The sequence below is a fragment of the Mya arenaria genome, chromosome 15 (genome assembly GCF_026914265.1).
Source record: "Mya arenaria isolate MELC-2E11 chromosome 15, ASM2691426v1".
Taxonomy (NCBI): Eukaryota; Metazoa; Mollusca; class Bivalvia; order Myida; family Myidae; genus Mya; species Mya arenaria.
The window spans coordinates 7140341-7167149 of NC_069136.1; the positions used below are offsets into that span (position 1 = coordinate 7140341).

Genomic DNA, 26809 nt, shown 5'->3' on the forward strand with positions numbered 1-26809 from the left:
CATTTAAACAAAATGGATAGGACGATTGTGCTTTGTTGTATGCTAGCTATCGGAGCTGTGTTTGTTGCCATCCGGTTTAATCAGAGAGGTGCTAACGCAGGACTCTTATTCCTTGATCCTGACACAGACGAGGGGTCCATATACATTGATCCGGGCATGTGTACACCGGAAGTCGCGCCCTGGGGGTGTTGGAGGGTCCCCGACAGAGAGGATACCATGAATACTGAAACTTTCAGGAACCGGGTAAGCTATTTCAGCTCTGGTTTTGAAAACGAGGAGCTTATCGACGTTTATATAAAGATATTTTTATTTTTTAATCTGTCAAAACATTTTACTATGTTTCATGATTGTCATCATCGACGCTTTTTATATTATAATTTTTTGTTGTTGTAAACTTATGGGCACTTATAGATGTAGTAGACCGCAGTCAATATCCTTTTTTGTAATATTCAACACCACTTAATGTCACAGTTATAAAGGTACGGCCCATCTCCATGCTCAAAATGAACGTATAAGTTTTTAGGCTGTTTACCGCTGGGTCTGCATTGTTTTATAACAGACAATTTTCAGCTTTTGCAATGGCCATTTGCATTATAAATTTGCTCTAAAAGCTACAATGCTGCATTACGCCTATATAGCAGTCAAAGTAGCGCTGTAACGAGTAAATGCTAAAATGCTTTGTACCGTGACAAAACAGGAATCCAGTGAATTCAACTAGAAACGTGATCTCCACTAATTACTCCTCTACTTATAATAAGTTTTGGTATGGTACATATGATTGAGTATGCTGTATAAAAGGTGAATATTTTAGTTTTCTATGAAATCGATGGAAAATTTACTATGTTAAAGAATCTTTAAAAATAGACAAAAATCGAACTGTATATGTATATGAAAACAACTTCAGAAGCAAGTTCAGTAGTCAAAAGTTTAAAAATTAACCCCGTTTAATGGCACAGGGTGAACACTAATGATACAGAATACAAAAGCAATCACAAACCAGAAACGAGAACGCAAACCCAACAACCAAACAATTCTATAATATATAAATATTTATGCAAAAAGCTACAGAAACAGGCTCAGTAGCAAAAAGTTTAAACATTAACCCGGTTTAGTGGCAATGGAAAACTAGAGGTGTTATCAAGGGTTGCTAAATACCGCCTTGGAGCGGTCAGTAAAGAACAATATTGAGAAGCGAAAAAAACATCATTCATCCCAATTAACAAATTATATATTATATTTACAAATTATTTGTTAGATGTTTTAAGCCACACGGAGTCAGCCCAATCTGTCACATTTCAGACCTCTGGCAAACAACTGACGCTACTGTGGATTCTTGACAATATAGGCTACTACCGGGAAAACGTTTTTAACGGATACCACTGTCAGCTGCGGTGGACATTACATGACGACGACTCTGCAACCCTTGTCCTGCGATTCCGGTATGGAACTTTTCACGAACAATTCCATTAAACTATTTAGTTATACCTCAATATATAAAAGTATATATCACAGCATGGTATCGGTCACGATATTGGCTTATTGCACGGAGCTGTTTTTATTTAAGAGTTTAGGGGTAAGTTAAAAATCGAACTGTTGTTATTATTTTGCTCAATATACTGTGTTTAAGCTGAACAAAAAGTAGAAAATGATGAGATTTATCATGTTGCCATCTTTGATGTTCCTATGTGTTATGCTATACGTCATGCCATACTTTGGTTAAAATTGTTTTGTTTATTGAAACCAGTTTCATAATTTCAGCGTTGGGTTATTTACAAATTATTTGTTAGATGTTTTTACACCTGTTATTTGAAATATGCAACTGTGTTTGTAACAGGTTAGCAAACGCCAACGAATTAGGATTTTGCTAATAACCAAACAAAGGAGGTGTCAGTCGAAGCCAGATTTACTTAAGCTAACTGTTTTATTGTTTCTTTGTATCTAATTTAGCACCTTGACATATGTTTTGATTGAGAACTATTTTAAATCAGAAGTAATTAGTTTGAGCTGAGCTGACAGTTTTTTTTAAGTATTTCTTGTTTTTCTATTGGTTTAATTTATGTTATGCATGACCGGGCCGCACAATATAAGGTAACAGATTTTTTAATGTTTAGTGGAGAAAAAAGGTAGTTCTTCATAGAAAACGGACTCTTGAAATTTGTCTGTGCTCGGAGGTGGTTTTACCACAGTCCAGCAAACTATCGCGTTGTCGCTGTTGTACAATATATTTGGTGGTAATTTTTGGACTAAACACACTGTGTTATTACATCAAGTATCATCGGGACCACGAGAGCGGCATGACAGCGATTATTGAAAAACGAATCCAGTTACCCGCCTTTTCATACCTATTCTTTGCTTAAATGAATATGCATATACTGTTTTTTACTATTATTTTAGCTCGACTGTGACGAAAGTTGATTGAAAGCTCGAGTCCGTTACTCTCTGTAACAAACAGGGGCCCGTTTAATACGTTAGCCGTTAAGCTTACTCTGCTAAATAGAGCTGGGGGCACCAATAAAGTAACGGGCAGAATCCATACCATAAATGTCCCTATGTTATATTTTATTGTGACGGAGTATACTGCAAAAACCGGGGCTACGCCTGGAAAGGAACGAGCTTAAGTGTTACGATCATTTATTGAAAAGAGGCCCTATACTTGTTTCCATTTAGCCAAGTCATAAGGAAGTAACCAACAATTTATTTGTTGAGAGGAAGACACCACTCAACAGCTCTCAACGGCTAACTGTTTCAAAAGCACGTTCGTCTTTAATGCCGTCAGAAATACTACGCGTTCGTTAAATAATAATTCTGAATCTGTTGTTTCGGAAATTTTAATAAGGCCCTGTCAGTAAGAAACATTATACAATTATAACACAAATGTTTCAATGCAATATTGGTAATTAAATACAGAAATACTAAGTCGTTTAAAAGTAAACAATAAAAATACATATGGCGCTAGTGTGATTTTGTTGAGCTTAATTTTGAATATGAGGTGATAACGACTGTATTGTACAGGGACGGGAAGGAGCTCGGTGCCACATGTAAGAAGTTTGAAATTGGAGGAAAACTGACCAGAGGAGACCATGCCATGTTTGACTTAGGTTTGTTCAAGCATATTTGTTTGTATAAAATACAATGAATATAAAAAGAAAACGATCTCCAGAAAGAATTTTAAGCAAATATCGGTTAGTACGCAAATTTCAGTCACATTCAACGCTCAATTGCCATTTAAAGGAATATCGAACGTAAACACGCACATGTAAGATACTGTTACGTACATTACAAGATCTAAACGCTCACGTTCACATTTAAGACAAAATCGACCTCTCACGCACGGGTGAATATGATACACTTTTTATCAAATTTCAGACAAAATGAGAATGAATACGCCTTTGCATAAGTGCCTAATTATTGTGCAAATGTAAGATGAGTTAAAAGACCTACTTTAGACAAATGAAAAACGCTAATCCGCTCCCAGCAGACGAAGAAATAAGTTTATCGCTTATGTTTGAGGACAATGATAAATGTATCCACTAACTTAGTTAATACGCTCAGAATATATTAACAATTCATATACCTTCCTTTGTACCACAAATGCCCAATATCAACGTTCCAGCCAAAACAACTAAGCATATGCATTACTAAACAATTCCAAATGTTCATTCGAAAAATTTAAGATAAAAACAATCTCTGAAGTATATTGAGACGAAAACAAATATCCGAACGTTGTTGCATTTGTACATAATTTATTAAACTTATGCATGTGTAATTTGGTATTCCGACAACTCTTATTCGCATCTAAATGCAGAACATTATACTAATATGCGCATTTCAGAAATGACGTTTCCAGAGCCGTTAGGTCACGTGACACCGCGCTACTGGCTTATGTCTGACCATCCCGATGACTATGTGCTCTTGTTTGGCTGTATCAACCCTGCACAGGTCAGTGTTTCATGCAATACATGGACTTTTCTATTTAGTGTTGCCTTGATAAAAACTCTTATCTTAAAAGATTTTGTATTTATTTCAAGAGTGTTCTCCGAGATCAATGAGTATAAAAAATGTTAATCGCTGAAGAGGGCATGAAGGGCTGTTGATAGGGATTTAATACACGATATCGTGGATGAACGATATGGATCAAATAGATTCAGCTCATTTTTGTATTCATAAAGAACCTTGTCATTTGTTAATCCCGATAATAAAAGGTAAAACGAATCAATGAACATAATGTTCGATAAGTCATGAGAAACGGGCGGTAGTAACTAGCACGACCATCTGTCCATATTCCTTAAGGTAGAGGGAATACACTGTTAATTTGAAACCCCCCTGGATACCAGCGGATATTTTATTTGTAATACATCTCAAAAACAACGCGTGTTACAGGGTTTACACAGGGTTTACACAGGGGTCTGAATATTTTGTTTTTATATTTGCGTAGCCTTTATGTTCTTAATACACATGGTTTGCTAGAAATGGACATCTAACACGGGTTTCTTATTTATATCTCAGTTCAGGAACTGTGGAAAATGGGGTTCATCTTCCCTGTTTTCTGTTTGCATAAAATGTCGCTATCCTCCTCTAATGTTGGTTGAGGAGTCATGCTTATATAATCATATCCTATAATCATATACGCTCAGTCATTAATGTCAGATAGTTCACTTTCCCTTAGTCCGTAACAAAAATGGATTTAAATAAAAATGATACTCCACGGAAATCCCAATATATTTTCGGATAAGTGGTATTAAAAAAGTATGCATATTGTTGGCCACGAGCCGTTATTTCTCTGTAGTCGGAGTGGACGACTTTAGACCAAGTAAATGTCTGTGTTGGCGTATTATGTTATTCATCGCTTTTATAATGTCAATTATTTTGTTGTAAATATTTCATTAAAAAGGCAATTTCGTGATATGATATGTGAATAATTTAAGAAACGTAGTCTATGTTCAATTCTAAAAAGGATTTCACTCTAAACGAACACAGACATTCAGTTATACATTACTTCGTATTGACTGAGCGATATATAACAGTTTTGGCAATCCAGATAATTCACAATATAGCTTTGAACAAGTCAGTGGTAGATTTGTATGTAAGCAAACAAGATCATGCACATTCGTCCGATTGGAAGAGCTGTTACATCTAAAACTAGTACTTGCGTTCTAAATACTCCAGAGTTTCTTATATTAACTTCAGGTTCGAGACGGCGTGTGCTATGGACGGTGGTACGTAGACTTCTTTGTGACATCTGATCCACCCGACCATCCACCAATGCACCTCGTGGTAGAAGAACTATACCGGAAGTTAGGTCTCACCCTTGATAACCCTGGGTTTCGGTTCCTTAACATCGGCCATGGTAATGTGCTTATTTTTATATGCAAGCAAAGGTAGTATCAAAGAAAAAGTTGTTTGCGAAATATTGTTTCTAGTATTCAGTTTAATTTTACGCTTTGTTAAATTATGTACCCATCGGGTCAGAGCAATGTTTCTAATATAATCCCGAAATCGAATCACAATATATATTAATTGACCTTTTCAAGTCTTCCCCTCTACTTCCTGTTCAAAACATGCCCATTCTATGCGCCCTCTTTATCTGTATGTCTCTGTAACAAACTCAGTTTCCAAAGGCAAATTGTTAGTCACTAATTAAGACTCCTTAAGTCAGTCCGTATACAATGATATAATTTCTCATGATCTCAGCTTTATTATATATTGATTGAAATGTTAATTCTGCTGAAGCTTTTATCCGGGTACTACAAACCTTTTCTAGAGTATGCACTTTTCGGTCAAGATCTTTCTTTGCCATTGTTATGTTTTCTAGTGTATGTGTCCATGCAGACTGTTGATGTTCAAATATTGTTATTTGTTCATTATATTTGCTTACATTTTTATATACGCATATAAGCTTGTCAACTATTTTCATACCTGCAAATCCTTCTATGCTGTCTTGACTTCACTTTTTTCTTTCCCGTGAAACAGTCTCAAAACTACTAAGCCCGCTAATGCTGCCATATTTCCTTTGTTCGAGAGATTTTGAACGACCAATGAATAAAAACATATGTTTATTTTGAAATTATCCATATTGTCTGACTCACATCTGTCCATCAATTCATCAACCCTCTTGCATCGACAATTTACAAACCATATCACAAATACTAAAATAAAATCATTTAAAAAATGTTATTTTAGAATAGAAGTCTTCACTACGCGCACTTGACCATCGCTCTTGACCCGTTAGATTAAAGATGTAACAGTGCTATGCAAAAACAGTTGTAACGCATGTTTATCAAACTATCGCGATAACATTCAGACTGAAATTGACTTTTTCAAAAAACTACATGCGATAATAAGGACGATTCAAAAGATAAGTATGGTGCTGCCGATAAAATCAGTCGTGCTATATGTTGATGTTTCGTTACCAAAATCCTTGTTTTATGTGTTTTCAGCCTGTCCCGAGGAGTAATGAATCACGAAAGTTTTGAGAGCCTTTAAGGCATTACACCGAGTCATAACAAGTTGCCTTAGTGATCACCACGACTAAGAACCTAGGAAATGATTATGATCAAGACAATGAGACTAACATATATGTCAATGTATGATCTCTCGCTGCCATATATTGTCATGTATTGCTTATACTCTACATGTATACAATAGTTATAAGTTAGGAATTCTATGCGATGTCGTATATGTTCTGTATATTATAAATATTGCATTTATCTCTAGTCAACTTGTATATACTATTTCTCAAATGTATACACATGGACAGTATGTCTACATGTATTTCTGAATAAAAATTAACACTAAACAAAACTATCTAAACTATTATTTTTTGTATCCTTAAATGAAGCTTTTTGTTTGTATTTCTTCGCTTGGCGATATTTTTATGCGATGCGTACTCAATAGTCCATACATAAAAAACTAACATATATTTACAGGACGTTATCAGTTTTGAACGTGGTTTGAATTGAGTTGTGTGTATTCATATCTAATAAGGTTTGTTATTCTTGGGTATTTCAATGTAGGTGCATTATGATATTTCCTCACATGCTTGTTGCTTTTATGAATTGTAAGCATTGTGGTATTTACAATAATAACCGTTGATGTATGTTTAATAAGCATGGTATGAAATACGCAATGTAAAAGTTAAACATTTATTTGTACTTTATTTATTTTAAAGAATAATTATAATGTTTAAAGGTATGGATATTTGTATTTTTTGTATTTGTGTGATGTTCTTCAACATAAAACCATATGACCATCATATGAATAAAATGAGTTTCCGTTCTATTCTGTATTATGTTCAAAGTCGATTACAGATATTTGAAGATGAACACATTTTTTTTCAAATAATGTTTATTATAAAAGAACGGTGCCTTAGGACTGTTAAAACATACTATTTGACTAACATGTCAATGTTCGCCGTATGCTTTGTTGCATGCATCTTTTACACCGTTAACCAAGATGATTTGATCTGAAAAACAAAATGTATGCTTACTAACATGTCAATTTTTGTTAAAAGCGTTTTGCGTGTAGCTTTTACAACGTAAACGAAGAACATGTTTGATGAATGTTTGTATGATGTTTTTAATTTATCTGTCCTTAACATTTCTACTTGGTTGTTGCTTCCTATATTTATCGAGAGAGTAGTATGCGTTTCCATTCCACACATAATCTATGAAAAAACTATATTTCTGTGCTGATACTTTTTCCCCTGTGGTAATTTATTGTTTTCCCTTTGTTTAATGGCAGCTTCATTTTCTCAACATATAAACACGAAGATAGTAAATATCGTTGTTACCATGTTTTCTACCCTTGCGAGCAGATTTATGATGGCATTAACCGAATAAACGGAGATAGCATTGAAATCTAATTCCAGTCGCAGTTATAGTGTCTTCAGGAGCGTTTATTATTTACAAATAATTAAGACAATCGGTATCAATACAAACCGAATAGTCTAATCAGTAACTGAAAACGTCGTAATATATTGTTCTTGTTAAGTGTAACCCTATCGCCTCAACACATTTTTAATTGTCTTCTTTGCCGGAAAGCATAAATTGAGACGGTGGATAGAATGTGTACTTTCTTCGTGATATTCAACATTTGCAAACACAACTATTGCTGAAAGCAACTTTAACCTTTTACGTGTTCAGTCAAAACTCGCTATATCATTCTTTTGGACCTTGGAAAACACTTCGAGATAACGAACAGCCGGTATAACCGAAGTGTTAGACTTTTCCCAACACTTTCTAAAAGTGTTCGACATAACCAGAATATCGAGTCAGCAGAGCTCGACATAGCGAGTTCATGGCCTTGCTGAAAACTTGCTTCAAAACTGATTGAAAGACTGATGATTCAGAGACTCTGCTTAAGGAAATCAAATAATGAAGTAAGATGAGTTTATAATGCCTAGTAACTTTTTGATAACAATCAATAAATTTTCTTTGGAACCCGTTTAGCCCTGGTTTTCCCGTATATCCCTGAGACTTCCATATAGCATAGGGTTCCCCGTATGCGTCTGAGTATCTCGTATAGCACTGGGTTTTCCCGTATAGCCCTGATGTTTATGTAAAGCCATTGGGTTCCCGTGCAAAAGAAGTGCACTGTCAACCTAACTAGATCGATTTTAACTAAATTCTTTTAGCAAAGCTTATGCGAAAACAGGGTAAGGTGAGTGCAAATATGATGAATGTTTAATTATTTTCCTTTCTTACAAATAACTTTAGATATCAATTCAAAATGTGTGTTTTCGCAACTGAAATGATGTCAAACGTTTCGTTTTCTGTGATATTCCTTATAAAAGGCTTATTAGAAGCCTGGAACTAGTGTTAGTCTATCAAGTTGAATCTTCACTCCTCGATGAACAACTGCCAAAAGGGTTTCACCAAATCTTCCAATATTTCATTTCCTTTGAATTGGAATGGATTATTTAAATATATACAAAGATGTACATTTACCCACTTCAGGACTCGGTAAACCTCAGGTCAGGATACATCTATCTTCCAATACGTATAATACCAAAGGATTTTTTTAAAGTTATTTAACCTGGTGTCTTTCATATAATACGACTAGTTTTGATTAACTGGAAAATACCAAACATAAGATAACATTTTATCGATCTTAGAACTATTTATCACACAGTTGGTACTAAGACGGACCCATTTAATGGGTGGAACTGGCTAATGGCTCATTATTGCATACACCGGAAGGTTAACGTACACGGAGTATTAACAAAGTGGTGAAGCGGACTAACAGAGCGCATTGTTCAATGCGTGTTCTCCTGGAAACATATTAACCTGATTCTGTAGTTTTTTTCATGTTTATGCTTAGACGACTGTAATCTTTTTCAAGGTTTCTGTTACAACGTCGCATAAAATAAAGCTTTTATCTATGCTTTCATCGATCGGCATTGTTAGCGGTTACCGTTTATAGAATCCCTGTAGCGGGTCCTCTACCGGAAACGCGTATTGTACTTGCTCACCATATATTGTGTGAATTCTAAATGTTTTACAATCTCTGGACTTATTAGATATATTGGTGTACCCTAAGAATGTTCTCAATCAGCGAGTAACAACTTTTCAATTTTAACCAACATTTTATGGAGGTCTTAATACATTAAATGTACCTAAAAATCGCATCTAACAATCTTTCATATATTAAAAAAAATGTTCTAAAGGCAATATCAAAGTGGGCTAGGACAAAAAGAAAAGTGTATACAAATATGTAACACTTAAATGGTATTTTTCTTCGTTTTATTTAAAATATAATAGAATTGTAAAAATTAATCAGAGCGTTAAAAGTAGAATTTTAAGCAATGCCAACAGCAATAACAGGAATTCACTATTATATCAAATCTTAACCTGTACTGTCGTAAAAAGACTCATTTGCAGATTATATTTTCTAGAACTTTGTTGAAGTTAAGTTATATTACGAACTTGTATTGATAAACATCAAACAAAAACTGGCAGATACTAATTTGAACAGAATTTTGACTAAATTTTATTTTTTCAGAAGCCATAGTAACGCTTTCCGGCGAAATAGAGGGTGGTTATGAATATGAACAATAGAGCTATTATTTGATGATGTTTTATGATTGTAACAGGCATTTTAATTCCATTTCAAACGACACTATGTTTTTCGAGGTCTGACCCTAGAAAACGTGAACCAGTCCTTTTATATCCATTCTTTAAAAACACTTACGTAAAGAAAAATCTCAAAGTTTTATTCTAAAACAAATATTGTCAATTCTAGCACATATTAGGGAACGAAAATATGAGTACACTGTAACAAACGAGTAGCGTTATAAGTAAATCCTTGTCCACGGTGTTAGCCCCTGAAAATTAAAAACAATAGTCGTGAACATGTGTCGTCCAAATATATAAAAGTTTGTATGCAACTGCATTCGCCGTAATGAAAAATGCAACGTATGGAACTCCAATTGATTTTATGACAAACATTTAATTCCTAGAGTGATGGCATATATATACAATTTACAAAGCACATTTTGTGACATTACATGTCAGCCAACATGGGCCGATTTACACTACTAACATTAAAGTATCCTGACTAAATGGTTTGGATATGTGAACTGAAACACAACCGACAATACTCATGTTAGCAACAGCGTCTAGAAAACGGATCCAAAATCATTTAGTACTCGTGGGACTATGTTTTCTCACCTGCGCCGCCTCCTTGCCCGCTGCCAACAGTTGACCCCTGCCCCTGTGATAGAAATACAACTTCAAATAGGTGATATAATATCATACTACCAGACCAATACTCGAATTACAACAATACCTGATTTATATAGACGTATATGAAGAGACAAGTTATGCAGTCAACAAATAAATATTTATAGTTTACTAAAGAGTATTTACTTCCAATACTTATACTTAAAAACTATTTTTTATGGTGTGCTTTTTTGCATTACAGGAAAATGAACATTTTTGATCATCATCATCATCATCATCATCATCATCATCATCATCATCATCTGATCATGATCATGATCATGATACAAACTAATTGAATATGTTTTTCATGCAAACTTTTTAATACATCTTTTTCATGCTAAGCTGAAATTATTGAGAATACATCGTTATAATGGGGATGTCAGGTTCGAATATATGCGCATTAATATCCTTTATACGGGGTTTCCTACTGCTAAACACTTGTGTTAATAAGTAATAATTGTACATGCTCTGCTATTAAACAATTCCTACAAAGTGTTATTATATTTCTATTGTGTTATTATTTTAGATACTTTTAGTTTTGAAAATTCAAATTTATTAATTGTGTAAGATTTCATGACACACAAATCGGTGCGGAATGGAACGATAGCACCCAAGATAACTGAACATCAATATACATCAATGAACGTTTTCATCAGAATGTCTTAATTAGAGCACTCAATTAAAAACGATTTTTATTTTTTATATTAAAGGAATATTGTAAATCTCATTTGGAAACACTTTAAAGAATACTTCGCTATTTAGCACCCTAATGGATTCTACTGTAACATGTATGTACGATGCATCTTTTGAAAAACAACTTAATGAATCATACTCATGCAGCGTTTTGATGCGCTTACCAAATAGTTTTATATTTCATCCTGCTAGTTTATAGGCTATATATTCTACTAACCACGAAAGCTAAAACGAAGAATGTAATGATTTAGTAGTTTCTAACTGAATTTACTCCTAATGCGCTTCATACTACTTTCACCATAGCATGCGCGTTTGAAAGAGTGATATATTATATTGATATGACAATAGCCATACGTTTGGAAGCATATGTAAGTCAAGTTTAGAATTAAGCATTATTGTAGCATTTGAGAAAATTCACTGAAACATAGTATTCATTATGTCAAAAGTCAGACATTGTCTTAGCAAATATATATTAATATATATATTTTGACTCGCAAAACAAACGAACAAGCATGATAAAAACGCAAAAAAGGTATTAACTATACGTTCATATTCTGTGTTGTTACTTGGGACAAGTGTGATGTTGAGTAGACCTAAACTAGTTTAAAAACCTATTTCACTTCTCTTTGCTAACCGTTCAAACACGGTGAAACTCTGTCTTTGTTCTATGTACTCTGAGTGTCTCACGGTCAGTGTTTGTTAGGCCCTAGCCTTGTGCATTTTTCAGAAAATTTGTTCATTTATTTGGCAACAAGGCATCGTAGATTCCATTGAATTATAAAAATCAAGAACACAATCGCATTGTATGCATACTCATGATAAACATGTTAAAAAAACTCGTCATATGTGAGCACACACATTAGTATATACCCTTTTAGTAGCTTACCAATCCTATGTTGTTTGCAGACTTTCATTTTTGGTTTTGATAGTACGACGATCATTATAATTATGGCAAGCGAAATTGTTTTTAACTACACGAATCCTTAATTGAGGTTTTCAGAGTATTTCTATAGTTCATATGTATGACTAAGCTACATAACCCGTTTCAATAAGGGCCCAGGCGTTTCGAAAAAAAATTGACGCCTTGGCAACGAAGTTAGCAGAACCATTGCAATAAATAGCGTGCGTATATATTACAACGACTCTCACTAATACGCACGCCACCAATTGAAATGTATCCATGACAACATGGTAGAAAACAGTTACGCCACCAACCACCCTCGATTTTTTAGTCGCATTCATTATGTAAATCGGAAATACTCATTTGTTAGTGCAACAAAATCGGTTTATAAATGAACCTGTTTTAAGTTTAAACATATTTATTTTACAACGATTGTGAAACAAGTTATTACAACATTATATTAATCACTCTCGTTGGCACGATTTTACGAGTGTGGTCTTGTGTTGTGGGGGAAACCGGAGAACCCGGAGAAAACCCACTTGTCCGGCTTGGTGACCACGAACCAAACTCACATGCGCCCGAGCCGGGAATCGAACCCGACCGCCTAGGTGAGAAGCGAGTGCGCTAACCACTGCGCTAACCGGACAACCAATTTTAACTATTTATATGACACCTTTGCATATATAAAAGTAGAAATCATTGCAAATTAAATCTCAAATTTTCAGGAACCTATTAAATTTTTACAAGAACAAATCAAAGTAACATCAGTTCGTAGTAAGTCTAATTTAAAAAAAAAACAACAACAAATAATAAAGATCGTAAAATCCCTATGAATTCAACGATTCAAGTTTGGTTCATTAAATTTGATTTTGATTTCGCAAAATAATCAAGTAACTTACGTTATCGGATGCTGATGTTGTTGTATCCGTTGGTGCCGCTGTCGTTGTCGAGCCTGCTTCTGCAACGGTACAATTGTCATTGATTACACTTACACCACCCCTTCCAATATCACAAAGACAAAATAGTGAGTATCTAAATGTGCCGTGAGAGGAAGGAGAACATTGCCAATCATGGTCATTTATGTATGAAAGACTTTTGGCACAACAGTGACCCTAATAGAATATATATAATATATACGGCGAAATGCTGGCATTTGATAGTGATAAATATATTTGGCAATGTGTTGTCCTCTTCATTAACTTTGATGGCTGAATGCTGCTCTAATCTGGCATATTCCTATTTATGAACGACATTATATTAACCTGTCTAGTATAATATGTTTTGTTTAACAAATGGGATATTCTATTCATATCATAAATACTAACTGCATGATTTATAGCGCCTAATCCACATCACGACGCTATTTAACGTGTTCATTTGACCTAGCTAATCCTTTATGGCCTCACGTTTAAAGTGATTGCATAAACACTCTATAATGATGGGTTTTTTCATGATCGAGACATCTTCCATAGGATACAGACAGTGATGACCCATGTCAACTACAACCACTAGTATTTCATACTATTAAAATCAAGCAAGCGATTTTCACTTTTTTTTAAAGGTATGCTTATATAGTAACTCTCACCGCAAAGACCGCATGACAGGTAGCAATTTTTCTCCATATTTTCATTCTGACTTTCGCATTCTCCTGCGGCTACATTCGTTGCACAGTCTACGATTTTGTCAGCACACGTGTCTGTAAAGAAATAACATATTTACGAAAGTAATATCGGTCATTACCTTGACTTATGCTTTCCAGTGTGTTAGAGTGTCTGAGCCGACTGTTGTACATGCATGATGTCCTAGAATACTGTACATTAATTTCCTAATAAAGAGCATTTCTAAATTCCAAAAGAAAGCATATTTGTACGTCAAGTACCTTGGCGATGATCAAACTGGTGTTAGTGTCAATGAAGACAGTGAACAAACGGAAGATGATAGTGATAAGATCGTGCTAAATAGTACACAGATTATAAATGCTGTGTCTGGAAAAATGATCAGATTGAATCATGGAATCAATTAAAAGTATCAATACATTCTTAACATATGCGAACACTCGCTTAAACATTATCAGTCGGCGCCCGGGCGCTGATTTATAGCTTAACATAGGGTTTAGTTTATAAAATTCAGAAGAATACTGTTGAAATGGGATGGACGGGAAAATAAAAATAAAAGTTTAATCTTATTGGTAATAAAGTCTTAGATTATAACGACCCTGTTTTTTAAGTACTGCTCTAAATACCAACTTTTCTCTATTTAAAAGAAAGTTATTTGAACGAAACTTTTTCCTATTTACTTATATTGCTACTACACGTTTATGCCCCTTGGTGGTAACTAACTAACAATAGGCAGGAATCATTTATTGTGTTTGTTGAATTGTTCTTTATGCAATGGCATTACAAAGTCATAATTCCATGTTGTGTTCTGAAAATGTATAATCATTTTTCCCGGTTATTTATTCATTAGAGTAAAGTGTGTTCACAGAAACAATCAACTTGTTACACTATTATAAACAAAAATGTCTTTCGATTACATGTAAACTAATTGTTTTTTCATTGAAGTACAAAAAGACTTTTCCTTGTTGATTGATATGCATGTTTGTTTTCGTCTTTTTTATTGTTGAAATACACAATGATTTTCTTGTTCTGTTGTTATTGATCACTTAGTAGTTGTATCTCACCACTGCAGTCGAGTCCACCGAATCCAACAGGACAGATACACCTGCAGCCAATGGCGTTGAATGTTCCCCCATTCTGACAGGAAGTAACCTTGCAGTCCTGGCAGTCGCGACCAGTAAACGGGTACCTGAACAGGGAACAGGGGCGTTAATAAAAGGGACTAGATGGGGTCGTCTTATAGTAAACTAGTGTCCCTATAAACCTCACTGCGATAAAATGAGATCGACCAAATGAGTATCTTAATCAAATCATCAAAATATACTGATATATAGCGTTATGTTACAAATATACAGAATCTCCAGGATATATATATACACTGTACCGGCAAAGGAAGTGCTACGCAAAAAGCAATAATTATGATTTTCCAAAAACCAAAACATAATGTTAACGTAAAAGGAAGTTGCAGTTCCCAAAGTAAACTATGTACTTTATTTCGTGTTAAAGAATGTCATACACGGCGGTAAAGAATATCTACGCGCAAGTCCCAAAGTCCTACTTTGCACAAAAGAATATACGATATATGTAACACAACCAATTTTTTATCAAGCAACGGCGATGCTATAAGTGTTTTGATAACGTTTGGGCCTTCAGTAGAGAATTCTTCATTTTATTTTTAGAATAACAATTGTTACACACGGCTTTATCCAAGCTATTCCACGTGGTACTTATGGTGTTACACGTGGTTATACCTCACCTGCAATTGCACACTAAACCATACGTGTTCCGCTGACAATCGCACTGGCACGCGTCTGCCGCCAGGTTTTGTCCGTTGTTGCAGTACTTATTGCAGGTTGCGTTGCATGATTTACCTAGGATAATGATAACAGTTTTGTTTCAATACAACCCGTTTTTAGAAGGACCATTCCTGGCTGCCGTAGTCGGTTGCTGGCGTCACTATTATATGCAAATTTTATATTTTTATATAAAACTTTAACACCCTAAACCTGCTAGCTCTGCTCACAATTATAGCACTAGGTTTAGAGCGACCACTTCAGCTAGTCATAATAATATAAGTATATTTGTCGATAGTGGTCGCTTTACCAACCCTAAGGTCAAGAGTTTTGGTAAGAATTTAATCATTAATTTGTAACACAATGTCTGTGATATAACTTTGTTAATTCTTTATGTTCATGGTTCACTGCAAATTTTTGATTCATTAGCATTACAATTCTGTGTTTTTGTCGCTTCCAGTATGTCATTTAGATTGTTCACTTATATATTTTAATTTAGGATTGCCATTAAAAAAACTGTCTAACCTAAAAACTGTGATCTATTTTATTTTCTAAATATGTCTTTCCATGTCAAGCTATTTGTTTACAACAAGGACCACAATGGAAATAAGGGATTTATAATTCCTTTGTTTGTGATATCCTTTGTGTACAATGTAGTTGACATGGAGTATTTTGATTGATGTTTTAATCATGTATAATGTCTGTCTGTCTGTCTGTCTGTCTGTCTATTTATCAATCATTTCAAAACATTCTTCTGACCCACCAACTCCCCATCATCTTTACAATCATGATAACCGTCTCGTCGTAATCGACGCTTCGATCTTATACATAGTGGATTTGGAAATATCGTTACAAAAACGAAAATGAATACTGATAGCGGAATAGACTGTAGAGAAACGAATCAGTTTACATCACTTCCACATACCATAGAATCCGGAAGCGCATTCGCAGCCACACAACGTGTCGTTCCACGTGCCCCAATTCTCACAAGTACCCATGCACGAGCTTACTTAAATACATGCAATTGTTAAGAAATATAACCTGACGGGCAATCATTGGAGCCATAACATTTTGTTTTGCGTTGAAAATGCTCCAATGCGTCTTCCCTTGAAGTGCCAATGAGTGGAAAATGGACGATAATAGCCAGTATGGTTTCTTAAATTTCAATTTTGGAGGTTTATAAGAGTAAAATGAAAATGTATTTATATGACTTTATAAACGTTAGTAACAGTTGTTCCATAGTTATAATGTTGTACGTACTGCACATGCATATGGTAACAAAGATGATAAAACTGATAACACAACTTACTATCATGAGGCAGGGAATATGCGTACTGCACACCGGCATTCGAATTTGAGCCTCTGTTGTATAGCTGTAAACAGTAATTGTTTATTAATAACGGAAACCATTACATATAAATAGAAGATGTCATGTCGAGGTCATCAGACAAGCTTATTTTAAATTAATGTAAACTTCTTGCTGTTGTGTGATCATCGTCGAGTATTGTTCACACACATATAGCGAAATGGTATCCTTGTCATTGTATTCAATTTATTCAAGCGTGTTAATTAAATATGATAATGCATTAAACTAATCGAGTATGGTACAATTTACTTATCATAAGTACACTTATCAATATCATGCGTCCGAAAGAACAAGAACAGAACAAGTTGTGTACAATCTATGTCGGCCACATATCGCTACGTAACTACAATCATAAATCCCATCTAACCTTTATCACCACGGGCGTGTCCGTCGGTCCCTCGGCGTACAGGTAAGCTGTTGCAAAGAAAGAGTACCAGTGGGTGCCTGCGTAGTTTTTGGGGTTGGTCCGCGTATCGCTAGATCCCGTTATAATACCGGTCCCGTCAAGTGTTCGAAGTTCTGCAGATGATATGAACAGTTAAACAACTATGAGACAGTGCTGCTTTATACCTCATTAATCATATAGTCAAAACAACCACGTCCGATGATACAAGTTCTATTACAACTATGCGACAGTGCTACCTTATACCTCATTAATCATATAGTATTTTAAATACTATGTTATTACATGCATGAGGTATTATGCTACTAAAATCAACGATTGCATCTACTCATCACATATCTCGACACATAAAGCAGAACAACATGGCAAGATAAAAGCTCTCCTGAAAGCAAAATTGTAATGTTATATGGAGTGATAAAAAAATTGTCAACTTTCGGAAACACTTCCAGCATCATTCATTACGTGTATGTATACTGTGTTTGTTGTTGTGTTTTCTTTGTTTTTTTGTTTGTTTTCTCTTCTGTCACTCAAGATCATGGCAGATTTACGAAACATTTCTGTCTGTCTGTCTGTCTGTCTGTCTGTCGTAAAATAGTTCATTGAGTGAGCATCAAAAGATTTATTTATTGGCAAAGCCACGAGCGAAATATTAACGTTTGGTATTCTCGAGTATATCGTATAGCATTATTATAGAAATACATGCAATATCTTTAACGTGTTTTTCTTTTGACACAGACCAAGAATAATGCACAGAATGGCGTTTCCCAGACACAATACAATAAAACACCACTAAATGTAGATGCAATTAACGATTCTGGCTAAACAGGCATTGTAAAAATAATTATATGCATATTTGGTCTCTGTCTATACAATGTTTTTTTTTCATATTTACATCTTGTATCAGTGTAGCACCCTCACTACAAACCGCGTCCTATACACTAAGCCGTTAAATCGTATATTTATAAAGTCAAAACATCCACGTCCGATGATACAAGTTCTATTATTAGCAATTATATATTTCTTAGTTGCCAATTAATTTGTTCTATTTAACGAGAGTAAATCTCTCTCAGACCTTAACCTCGCAGTCTGCCTAAACTCGGTCCGTAGACCTGGAGGTTTAAACCCAATTACATTCTCGACTATCAGAATCCTAACCAAAACAGACCACTTCTCGAACTATCAAACTAAGGTTTTATACTCCCTAATTGGAAGAAGTGTTTTCTAATTCCCCTTAACAGTTTAACGATATCACGTGATACATTTAATCTCACGTGACAATAACCAAAGTATATTACTGGCTATCAAAATTAACTAGACCAAACCCCTTTAATAGGATTTTAGTAAACAAGGTAATTAAACTAATTTCTAGACGGTACTTAAAATAGCCATTAGCAGTTGACCTTAGCCGTAGCCGATTGAGCTTCGATGGTACCAAGTAACGTATGAGTTTAGCAAAAGGGAGATCCTTTGATAAATATTATTCAAGTGAACTGGCCATTCTTAGCATATGCTAAAGCGATTAACTGTTCCATATATTCTCAGAATATCACGGTAATGAAGCTCCAATGAAAATAAACGCTATGGCATTTTGACCACTTAGTAGCTAAAGAAAGGAATGATGACCTTAACAGCGATGAATTAATATTGGCGGGGTCCATTGTGTTACAATCAGATTATAGGTTACACTCTTGATTAAAGTGTTACATGTTTTCTCATCTTCTACGACTTGACATACGTTACATTTTCTTTGCAAACTATACATGATTGTGCACCGACTTAACTAAGATTAGTTTATAAGAAACCTTTTATTTTGCATGACATTAAATAATATTAAACAAAACATGCTGTACTCTTATTATCCTCCTCTACAGTCTACTAATCGTCCATTCAAGTTTTGGATATGATTATTATAAAAGCTCTGATTAACATTTTCATGGAATATCTTATCATTTCCAATCGTTAAGCAAGATCCTATTAAACCAAACAATTCTAGTTATAACGAACTCTATCTTGTGTGTTCCTTTCACAATCATTCGATTAGGTAAGAGCATTTTTATTGAACTAATTATCATTTGTACGAAACATCTTTACCAAATACTTGACACTATTATGGTATCTACTTACAAACCCAAAATTCGCCATAAATAAAACAATTTCTTGAACCTCCTTTGTCACCTGACAATCCTTTACATGAGTGAATATGTTTTCGCGGTATTGCAATACCTAAGGCCACAATAAATTGATCAGTAGTTCAAAAGGTTAACTGCTCCTCATGTTCAAAAATGAAAGTTCTTTTTTTGCGCCCGTACCTAGAGGTTTGCCGAGACTAACCATTTTTATCGTTGTATTTCTTGAAAAGATGACAAAATCAATGTAAAATATATTGTTTCAATATTCTGATAAATAATGCCTGTTTGTAAAAAACAAATTAGTTTTGTTTTGAAGAAGTCATCTTGGCAGTAAGCAAATTGTACTTAAATTTGAAGTGAAGAAAGTTCATGAGGTTTAGACCATGATATTAACTCTGGAAACAATAATATAATCGACTGTTCATAGTATCTGCCCAGAGATTGACGTTTGACCTTTGGTACTTAACTACAACTATCAACCAAGGTGTTGTGACCTTCTTTAACGTAAGTAAATTGTTCTTTTTTCAATTCCAAAAGTACTGTTCACATCTTTTGCTATGGTGATTTGATTTCATTTTGCACCTGTATTAACAACGATACTATGCTTACAAAACATGCATACACCAGAGCAAATTGTGGTTTGCTTCAAATATATGAAAGTAAATAATAAATTAAGGTTTCGCTCACATTCAGAATGCGGTTTTTATTCTTTAATCAAAATTGCCTATCACCGCTACGTTTCTTCTTTGAAAGCAAGTAAAAAAATAATCGCCCTAATGTTTTATCTTGAAAATCCGTAGAACAGAAGATTAATTTGGTGTGGCCTAAGAATTTTCCAATACGCGTTCAACTCGCGACATACTGTCTCAATACACATTTTATTTACCAAAGAAGTGCTGCTTCATGTCGTTGTATGTAAAGTAAAACTGAATGTTGAAGGCACCGGCTGGAAGAGTCATCATGATCCAACGCTCTCCTAGATATGTGAGAAAAGAGCTCCATTCATTAAACTTACAAACAAAATTTAAATGAAATAACCCTTCATAAATTATAAAAATTGATACATGAATAAGTGGATTGATTCAATATGTTTTCAATTCATAGTTATGTTTACTATCATAATTGATCGATGTACTTAAAATTTACAATCGGCATTTCAATTCAATTTGCATTTCATAAAATCCAACGAACATAATAGACATATAAGGGAAAGATCTTACCGGATGTAACGTTGTCTGTGTAGACGCCGTCTATGACCTGGCACGTGGAGTTGTCTCCACCACATACCCCACATCCGTCAAATACCACATCGCTTGTCGAGTTGTCGCACCCAAACATCTGGAGTGACACATTCAAGTTAACATGATGTTGTTCATGAACAATTGAAAATGGTACGTGGTCTCAAACCTAATTGCAAATTATCGGCTTCATTTAAATATCGAATTTAAACAATAAAAACAAACTTATGGTTAGTGAGACTTAAAACACGTTTGAGAAAATACGCTGCAACTAGAACTCAGATAACATATATTTGTTGAAATGGTTTTTGTCCCTTCACTATTTAGACATATTGTTTTACAGTCTTGTTATTGAACACATTCCTCGCCGTCTCTAACATAATCGTTGATTTGATGCAATATCAGTTGAATCGATGTCGAATACCATTTTTATACAAAATTTCTATATCATAATGATGAAGCTCTGCTCATATTCTCTGCTTTAAATTGAATTGGTTTGTCATTAAGGTAACTATCGATACTCACATGACAATACCCTTGTATACATCGACCCGTGCGACCGGAACTAATAAATGTCGTAGTTTCCGGAATGTCACATGGCGTTCCGTCGGGCATCAGACCAAACCGTTGAAAATCTCCCACTGTCACCCCATCCGCTGTATCACACGTTACCTCACACTGGCCCCATTCTATGTTAAGCGTTTGGAACAATTTTGACAATTATTTTTGACTTTTTTATATTCGATTTGAAAACTTAATGAATATTAAACAATCATCCATTTCTTATTTTAACCAATGTGTTTTGCGTATAAGTATGAATTTAGTAACGGATACTGTGAACTCAAAACATCACTAAGTATGTTAAAAACGATACATACTAAAATGTGCAGTATGTTTTGGTACACATGCACACGTCAAAAATGTTAAAATGTTCACAACAGAGGCACATACCATAACTGTTAAACCTATCCCCTGTATCGAGAAAATCGGTGGACACCAGGCCTATTTTCTCATATAGTTCGGCCGCTCTCATGTGGCTGCAACGCTCACCTGCCCGGGTCTTCCGGAGTTCGACATCGTCACCCGGATCATCTGAGCAGGGCTACAGGAATGAACCATCGACGTAAAAAACTAATATTTATGTTGTACTGATAACAAAAGCACCAAATAACGACAAACATATTTCACAGTTGTATCGGTGATAAACTGTGCTTAGCAACGACGAAGGTCTAAACGGGGATCGAATAACACGTGACCCTTTGATCCATATTGCATTTCGCCCAAAAACTCGGCCATAAACACCGAAAATTGTAAAGCGAAGTTATTTATTGTTCATACCCATTCAGCATTGAAGGAATGTAAAAAAACGCTTTGAATGTTGAATTCACTTACATATCATTCTTGAGGAAAGATGATTTAGGAGCGAGACTCAATTCCAATTATGAATAACACTATAACAGTAACGGTTTGTGTGGTTTCATTGATGGCGCTAGCGATTGCAAAACCACTTTCGCCACCAATCGGTATAATATTTTTCAAACGTCAAAAGGTCGTAAACGTATGGACACGAAGAAGTAGAACATATTGAGTATCAATAAAACATCAGTTTTGTTACAGTATATTAAATATATTGTAAAACGTACATGTGTGTTGCAGAGTTGGGCCTGGTACTCATGTCCGTCACACCACATCGTATTCCTTGGTCTGGTGGAAAACAATATCACACATACAAGGTATATGTTTGCTCTCTACGTGATAAAGATTAACTTTAACGCGTAGACCTAAACGCAGTTTGGTTTAAGTTCCCATTATAAACATTATCCTAGTCAGAGTATGCTATTGAACTGAAAATATTTTTGTGCAAAATGAACATATTTGTGCTCAATACGCGCCAATGCAAAAAAAAATAATACGTTGGATCGTTGCATTTCCTCTGCTGATATTGAACACCTGTTCCACACGTGCGACTACATGGCGTCATTTCTTCGTAAGTAGACCATACCACTGGCACTTCAGTTAATAGTCCAATCTCAATGCCGGTTTCGTTCCAGAATATACACTGGTACGCTCCATTTACAACTTGGGATGAACAAACCTGAAACACAAATTAACTTGCTCAACAAAATTATAACTGGTAACTTGTAACTGTAAGTGGCTAGGTACTCATATGTTTCATGCATTGCCAACATTCAAAGATGCATATACCAATCGATGGACAATTTATAACTAATGCTATGTCAACAATTTGAACTATTCTAGATCGTGTATCTACCTGTTGGTGACCACAGTATCTCCCATCCGTGGGCACTGCCTCGTTGTACATGATACCGTACAGTGGTGAACTCGTGTTCATGTTCACACACGAGTAAAGCGTGCATTCAGTCTAAAACAATAATTTTATAACAAATTATCAATTATAAGAATCAACCTCGGCGTCTAGAACCTATGTGTATGCACTGTCCATGTTGCAAAAGCTTGACCTCTTGTAAAACTTCCTTTGCCAGCTTGTCTCATAATTGCTTAAAACGAGTCGTAGATGCTCAAAATAGCTCAGTTTTATGGAATTTAGTCAAAGCACACAAATGCAAAACTGTGATTTTTGATTTTCTCTGCGTGCACTCCTATGCAAGTATTACAAGATAAAAGAGTTTAGTTCGTCCATAACATTGTTTTGTCATATAGTACCATGTGTCTCCATTCGTTCGGATATTACTTACGAAATAGCTTTAGATAAACTTTCTGTATTCCATGCGTTTCCTTTCGTTTGGATAATGTAACTCACGACATAGCTATAGGGAACCTTTTTGATTCCGTAGGTTTTCCTTCGTTCGGGTAGTCTGACATATAAAAGAGCTCTAGCGAAACATTCCATATACCATGTGTTTCATTTCGTTCGGATAATATTAGTAGAAAAGAGCTACATGGAAACTTCCTGTATACCATGCGCTTCCTTTCGTTCGGGTATTGTTACTTACGAAAGAGCTATACGGAAATTTTCTGTATCTGAATCCTTTCCCGTGCTTAAATTCACATATCTCGTCATCTGTGTATATCATCCCTGCAAGTGAACAAGAGATACTCAAATCTGAACAAATGGTATCAAATAGTGATGGAAGCAAGAAAAAAAAAATATATTTCACAAACCAACAGTATGCAACGAACATGACAATACCAATATTTATGCAAAAAACTACAGAAACAAGCTCAGTAGCAAAAAGTTTAAACATAGACCCGGTTTAGTGGCACTGGGTAAACGCCAAAGACATAGAACATAAAATCACAAACAAGAAACATAGAAGAACAGCACAAAACTCCACAAACTTATGTTGACAAATGTATTGCTGATTATAAAAACAAGCAAAGATCCAACTTGATATTTAACAGAAAGGAATGTACAAATGGTATAAGATCACGAGATAATTATTAATTTGATTGTAAACGGTCGGGGACTTTACAGTAAATCATAAAAATAAGAATAATGTACCTGGCCAGGCATCAGCAAGGTTTAGAGCGGTCGGAGAGTTGACATTTGTTTCATTCAGACAACTTGATGAACTCCTGTAAATTCAATACAGGAATCCTTAGAAATTATTTTTTTATCAAAACCAGATTCGATGCCATTCAATGTCTGAATAAGTAGTTCAGCTGCTCATATAAAACACTTGAAAACCTAGTATTCTAAGGTGATATAACTGATTATTTTTTTTATATATATTATAAGTATTTAGGTATCATAAGTGTTTGTATAAACACGAACGTCATCAGATTATACGTTAGTTACTTAGCGAAGTTGAAAAACTTTGTGTATCACATCACAATTAACCATCAATATAAAATCAAAGTACGCGCTGTTTTGAAAATATATAAAAAGTTTTATCGTCACAAAACATTTCACTAACATGTATAGGCAAATAGATTTTCAACCAATAAACAAACAAACTTTCGATTCTATGAAATCAGTTATTTATTTTCTATGTGTCTTGTAGATTGTAGAAAACCTGTTGTAAACGCGTGGGTAGCTACTTAATTTAATGATCAGATAAACAATTAGCGTCTCAATTCTATAATTTAAAACATTTGTCATTTATGTGGAACATCACTGGTAGAACGCAAATCTAAGTGAAATACTGTGAAAGTGGAACAGTATGATTTTAATCATGAAACGCATATCATGAAATACGACACATAACTTAGTTATATTCGTTAACCCTGCGTAAATATTCTGAATGGCATCTGTTTAAAACATATTCTTGTTTAATCAGGGACAAATACTTTTTTGTTTGATAGCGAACTGACTTGATGTGACTTCAAAGCAAGTTCGGGCATCTTAGTGATATCCGGAATAAAGCCTTCACTTCGTATTGACGAACTGACTGAATATCCTTTGAACGCAATAAAATTTGTTAAAATAGCTCGGGCTTTATTTGTAATGTGTGGTCAAAACAATATTAACTGGTTAAGAAGAGCTCTGGTTTCACTGATGCTGCAAGCGCTCCATCCGAAGACCTTGGAGCCCATAATGCCGTCATTTGGTGCTGGACATCCGTTATCAACGTCGTGATTCATGCCCATGCTGAAAAAAATGTATCATAAAGAAATATGAAATTGAAATACTTTTTTAAATTTACAACGATTTTTAAGCAAGTCGTCACAGCAATTTCTTTTGTTGGCATGTAATTGTGCTGTTGGTGAAACTTGTGGAAATACAGTTTTTCAGCATTGTGACCACCAACCAAACCCACATGTACTCCGGCCAGAAATTAAACTTTTCTCCTTGGTGGGATTCGAATTTGCTGACCATCAAGCTAACGAGACATTATAAAAATAGAGGTTGGTCTAACCAACAGCAAAATATATTTAAACTATTCTGTTAATATTACACATACGTTGCATTACAGCTTTAATTAAAATATAAGTGGATTGTTTAAATTATCATTACAATTTCACATTTTGAATAAGAGGCTGAAACTATTGCTTGAATGGACACTTTCGAAGATTGAAAAAACATTACAATGAAACCAGGTAGATCGGGTTGGCCTGTGGCTACTTTTTGAAGTTTATGCAAGGTCAACAACGGTATTATTCAACAATGGATAGTTTTTGTTCTTAAACAAGATATGCATGCAAAGTCAAATGAAATGACAGGTCAACAAGCTGGTTATATGACTACATACGTTAATTATTAAAGTAAAATAAAAAATACGACATGTAAACCTTGTACGGTACATTGTATCTTTTGCGCGTTTGTACTTTTAATGTAGTAGCAAACCCTTGTTTACTTTGACTGTTATCCTTATCCTCATCCTTTATTCGGCATAATTGGAAATAAAATTAAATTAACAATCACTGAGTGTTTGGTGGGCCTTACTTGTGTCCTAACTCGTGTGCAGCAATGGTAAACTCGGTCACGCGTGTATCGGTCGACACCGCGCATTTGTACCGCGGATCACACACCTTTCCAGTAAAGGCTTTGCCCGACACATCCGTGCCTTTGGTTCTAAAAAAATAGGTTCAGTCATTAAAACAGATGTTACAGTCAGGGTTATAGTTATAGTAACACTATAACAAAATAAAAATTGATATGCTGCCCCAGTGATATCGTACCAACTCCGTTGTATGGACACAAACATACATAAACCATAGCAAAACATATGTATTCTTCATTGACAAACTCGTAAGTTTGATGCAAAATGTCGTGTTTGATCGTATTGATCAATTCATATTTTTGTTCAGAAAAAAACAACAAATACACTTTGATAAACGTACACTTACCCGGTAAAGAGATGAATATGGTCGAAGTCCGTATAAAGTCCATGGTTATATGCCCCGTTACATATGCTGCTGAGCGTGTTTAATAGGATTGTACTTGGGTTGTACCACGACTGTAAAAATGAACGATAACATAAGAAGTAGGAATTTTACTCTGATCATGCATAAAACTGTCATAAA

General features: G+C 34.8%; 2 protein-coding genes across 6 annotated transcripts in view; one reads left to right on the forward strand and one right to left on the reverse strand.

The window, feature by feature from the left end:
- Window positions 1-12: 12 nt before the first annotated feature.
- Window positions 13-6454, forward strand: LOC128220132 (uncharacterized). The gene is made up of 6 exons (XM_052928402.1): window positions 13-243; window positions 1300-1439; window positions 3013-3098; window positions 3833-3939; window positions 5188-5347; window positions 6438-6454. Exons 1-6 carry the CDS (start codon window positions 13-15, stop codon window positions 6452-6454), a joined length of 741 nt encoding a protein of 246 aa, XP_052784362.1.
- A 3735-nt stretch (window positions 6455-10189) lies between these two features.
- LOC128220394 (A disintegrin and metalloproteinase with thrombospondin motifs 18-like) overlaps window positions 10190-26809 on the reverse strand; it is a 29623-nt gene continuing 13003 nt past the window's right edge. For 3 of the 5 annotated variants that reach the window (XM_052928767.1, XM_052928765.1, XM_052928764.1), the window contains 21 exons: window positions 26633-26742; window positions 26229-26357; window positions 25314-25433; window positions 24345-24418; window positions 23836-23918; window positions 23133-23243; window positions 22774-22955; window positions 22504-22564; window positions 21812-21962; window positions 21386-21549; window positions 20843-20960; window positions 20509-20598; window positions 17458-17609; window positions 17034-17097; window positions 16650-16733; window positions 15688-15802; window positions 14996-15120; window positions 13901-14011; window positions 13215-13273; window positions 10668-10710; window positions 10190-10321 (listed from right to left, as the gene is read on the reverse strand). In XM_052928767.1, coding sequence (XP_052784727.1) covers window positions 10236-10321; window positions 10668-10710; window positions 13215-13273; window positions 13901-14011; window positions 14996-15120; window positions 15688-15802; window positions 16650-16733; window positions 17034-17097; window positions 17458-17609; window positions 20509-20598; window positions 20843-20960; window positions 21386-21549; window positions 21812-21962; window positions 22504-22564; window positions 22774-22955; window positions 23133-23243; window positions 23836-23918; window positions 24345-24418; window positions 25314-25433; window positions 26229-26357; window positions 26633-26742 — 2232 coding nt within the window. In that variant the 3' untranslated portion in view covers window positions 10190-10235. Of the gene's footprint in view, window positions 10322-10667; window positions 10711-11578; window positions 11640-13214; window positions 13274-13900; window positions 14012-14995; window positions 15121-15687; window positions 15803-16649; window positions 16734-17033; window positions 17098-17457; window positions 17610-20508; window positions 20599-20842; window positions 20961-21385; window positions 21550-21811; window positions 21963-22503; window positions 22565-22773; window positions 22956-23132; window positions 23244-23835; window positions 23919-24344; window positions 24419-25313; window positions 25434-26228; window positions 26358-26632; window positions 26743-26809 lie in introns of all 5 variants that reach the window. The other 2 variants (XR_008258774.1, XM_052928766.1) reach the window with 2 other exon arrangements.